The 2,203-nt window shown below is 35.3% G+C and overlaps 2 protein-coding genes across 2 annotated transcripts in view; both read left to right on the top strand.

Annotated features, from left to right (window-relative positions):
- LOC102240795 (zinc finger protein 547-like) overlaps positions 1-2,203 on the top strand; it is a 30,604-nt gene that overhangs the window by 7,680 nt on the left and 20,721 nt on the right. The window lies entirely within an intron of this gene.
- Positions 756-2,203, top strand: part of LOC102240496 (zinc finger protein 2-like) — a 5,765-nt gene continuing 4,317 nt past the window's right edge. The window contains exon 1 of the mRNA XM_014528751.1: positions 756-760. Coding sequence (XP_014384237.1) covers positions 756-760 — 5 coding nt within the window. The remainder of the gene's footprint in view (positions 761-2,203) is intronic.

Consider the following 2,203-nt stretch of genomic DNA (forward strand, 5'->3'; position numbering starts at 1 on the left):
GCCTCCTGCACACCCCCCACTGGGGATGTGCCCGCAACCAAGGCACATGCCCTCGACTGGAATCAAACCCGGGATGCCCCAGACCACAGGCCGATGCTCCATCTACTGAGCCAAACCAGTCAGGGAAGAATTACATCTTGATGGCACTGTTTATCTTCAGAGGGTAATATGACATAATGGAGATTAGCATGGACTCTGAAAGTTGAGGAACCCAAGCTCATATCAGAAGAAACTTTCAGTGCTAGAAAACACTTATATTTAACTCCACCTGTGCATGAAATATAAATGTAGAGATCAATCTTGTTTACATATGTAACACCCAATATAAGATGTAGACTCTTTTTCAAGATTTTAGAAGTTTCTTTCATCCCCCTTTCCGACGACTACCCTCAGAATTTCTTAATTTTCTGACCTTTATAATCATTGATAGTACCATCACTTCATGAAATTCATATCAGAGGATTTATATGATGTATTATTATTTGTGTCTCATTTCTTTTGCTCAACATAATATCTATGAAATTAACCCATATTATTCTTCCTAGCATGATTTTATTCTTCTTTTATAGCTGTGTAGTATTCTACTATTGCTATTTACTACCATTCTTCCATTTTCCGGTAGGCAGATTTGTAAGTTGTTTCTAATTTGAAAATATTATGAATAAAGCTATGCCAAACATCCTTTCACATATGATTTTGAGGATCTATATGCTCATGTCTTTTGGATATAATAAGAGCAGTAAATTTAACGACTCATGATGTAGGCATATGTTTAATTTTAGTAGGTACAGTTTTGCACATCCTTTTATCCACGTGATACAACCACCAGCAGTGAATGAGAGTTCCAGATCCTGCAGATACTTCCCAGTAATTAGTATTATAAACCTATTTAATTTTAGCTATCCTGGTAAGTAAGTCATGGAGGAATAAATTTGAGTTTACCTGGATAGATGATATTGAATATATTTCATATATTTTTTGAGATTTGGATATTATCCTTTATCAATTCTTGTTTACATTTGTGTTCTCTTTTCTGAGGAGCCTTGATTTTCCCCATATTGCTGAAGGATATTTTCTCTGGAAATAGGACTCTGTTGACAGTTCCTTTATTTTTAAACTTTATGGTTCCTAATGGAAAACCTGTTGTCATGAGAATTACTTTTTCCTTATAGATGAAGTGCTATTTGTCATTCAGAACTTTCAAGATTCTTTTCTTTGTTTTTATTTTTCATAAATTTAACTATGATGTCGGTGCTGATATCTTTGGGTTTATCTCATTTTGTATTTGCTGACCTTCTTAAAATTGAGGATTTCTGTCTTTGGACCAATTGGAAGCGTTTTCAGCCATTATTTCTTCAAGTACTCGTTCAGCTGCATCTTCTTTCATTTCTTCCTGGACTCCTAATGTTACAGTTTTATTTTGTGGTGATTTGTTGTTGTTGTTGTTGTTGTTATGACTCCACTGGTTCCTGTCGTTCTGATCTTTTTCTGTTGCTGTTTTCAAGCCCATTTTCTCTCTATTCTCATTGGATATTTTTATTGTTAAATTTTCTAGTTCCCTGAGTGTTTCCTCTGTTCCATCCATTCTGTTTTGAGCCTATTCACTGAGTTATTTATTTCAGTTATTATAGTCTTCTGTACTATAGTTTTCATCTGGTTTTTCTTTATAGCTTCATTTTCTTTGCTGAGACTTTCTATTTACTTGCCATAACTTGCTTTTTTTCCCATTTAATGATGTTCAAAATCACTCATGTAAAGATTGTTTTGATGGCTGCGTTAGACTTATTATCAAATAACTCTATCATCACTAATAGTGTTAGTTTCTGTTATCTCTTTTATTCAGTTTTAGATCTTTCTGCTTCTTTGTATGAATAATTTCATATTTGAAACTTAGAAATTTTGAGCATTATGAAACTCTGGATCTTGTCAAGCCCATTTTATCTGACTTGCTTTGTTATTGCTCTGGTAATGGCAGGGTGAAATGCCATCTCATTATTTCAAGAAGAGAGTACATGCCGAAACCGGTTTGGCTCAGTGGATAGAGTTTCGGCCTGCGGTGAATGGTCCCAGGTTCGATTCCGGTCAAGGGCATTTACCTGGGTTGCGGGCACATCACCAGTAGGAGATGTGCAGGAGGCTGCTGATCGATGTTTCTAACTCTCTATCCCTCTACCTTCCTCTCTATAAAAAATCAATAAAATAT

This window comes from Myotis brandtii, unplaced genomic scaffold (genome assembly GCF_000412655.1).
Source record: "Myotis brandtii unplaced genomic scaffold, ASM41265v1 scaffold650, whole genome shotgun sequence".
Taxonomy (NCBI): domain Eukaryota; kingdom Metazoa; phylum Chordata; class Mammalia; order Chiroptera; family Vespertilionidae; genus Myotis; species Myotis brandtii.